This window comes from Sinocyclocheilus grahami, unplaced genomic scaffold, assembly GCF_001515645.1.
Source record: "Sinocyclocheilus grahami isolate Dianchi unplaced genomic scaffold, SAMN03320097.WGS_v1.1 scaffold58428.1, whole genome shotgun sequence".
Classification (NCBI taxonomy): Eukaryota; Metazoa; Chordata; class Actinopteri; order Cypriniformes; family Cyprinidae; genus Sinocyclocheilus; species Sinocyclocheilus grahami.
Window position 1 is genome coordinate 1 of NW_015527183.1, and position 843 is coordinate 843.

Sequence of the window (843 nt, forward strand, 5' to 3'; positions counted from 1 at the left end):
ATTTTCCAAATATTTTGTTTTAAAAACTTTTGGTCGTCCTTTTCATCTCTCTCTAACACACACACAAACGCAAACACACAAGCCTGTAAAACGTCCAGCTGGATTTCAGAGATAAGCCACGGCGCTGCGGGCGGACGGATGTCGGGACGGTTGTATGAACGACTGCTGTCTGGAAGGCTGAATGAATGACTGTTGTCTAGATGGTTGGTATGACTGCTCAATGAACGACGGTGGCCCGGACGGGTGACTGTACACCGAGCGCGGCTGAGGGTGGTAGGCCACGGGTTGCGGCTGATAGGCCACATAGGGCGCGTTCCTGGTGTACATGTACCTCGGATCCGGGCCCTTGTCCAGGGGGCCGCTGCAGCAGGTGAATATGCACCCACCGGCGAATAAGAAGGCGGAAGACACCCAACCGATGTACAACGCTTCCCCGAGTTCCCTGCGCTGGGCATCGATGAGCAAGGGGTTGTAGAAGTCCTGGATGATGGCGTGTCCGGTCCAGGAGACGGGGATGAGGCAGCAGAGGCAGCCCGCTAGGATCATGCAGCCAGCGATGATCAGAACCATCCGCTTGGCGCGGTCGTTACCTTGGATGCACGCCGTGCACCTCATCCCGGCAATGGAGATTAGTAAACCCAGCCCGGTCAAAGCCACGGAACAGCACATGAGCCCCCGAGCGGCCTGGAGGTCCGGAGACAGCGCCAGCAAAGAGTCGTACACCTTACACTGCATCCGAATGTTGGCCTGCCGGAAGCAGTTCATCCACAAGCCCTCGTAGCGGGTCTCCATCACGATGATGTTCTCCCCAATGAACGCCGTCACCCGCCACATTGGCATCCC

At 57.2% G+C, this 843-nt stretch overlaps 1 protein-coding gene across 1 annotated transcript; it reads right to left on the bottom strand.

Annotated features, from left to right (window-relative positions):
- Positions 1–96: 96 nt before the first annotated feature.
- LOC107580979 (claudin-4-like) lies at positions 97–840 on the bottom strand. Its single transcript, XM_016266583.1, has one exon. It carries the CDS (start codon positions 838–840, stop codon positions 106–108), a length of 735 nt encoding a protein of 244 aa, XP_016122069.1. The 3' UTR covers positions 97–105.
- Positions 841–843: the final 3 nt, after the last annotated feature.

Bases quoted from the DNA above. Each gene is read 5' to 3' on its own strand.
- LOC107580979 (XM_016266583.1), bottom strand. From the start codon at position 840: ATGCCAATGTGGCGGGTGACGGCGTTCATTGGGGAGAACATCATCGTG.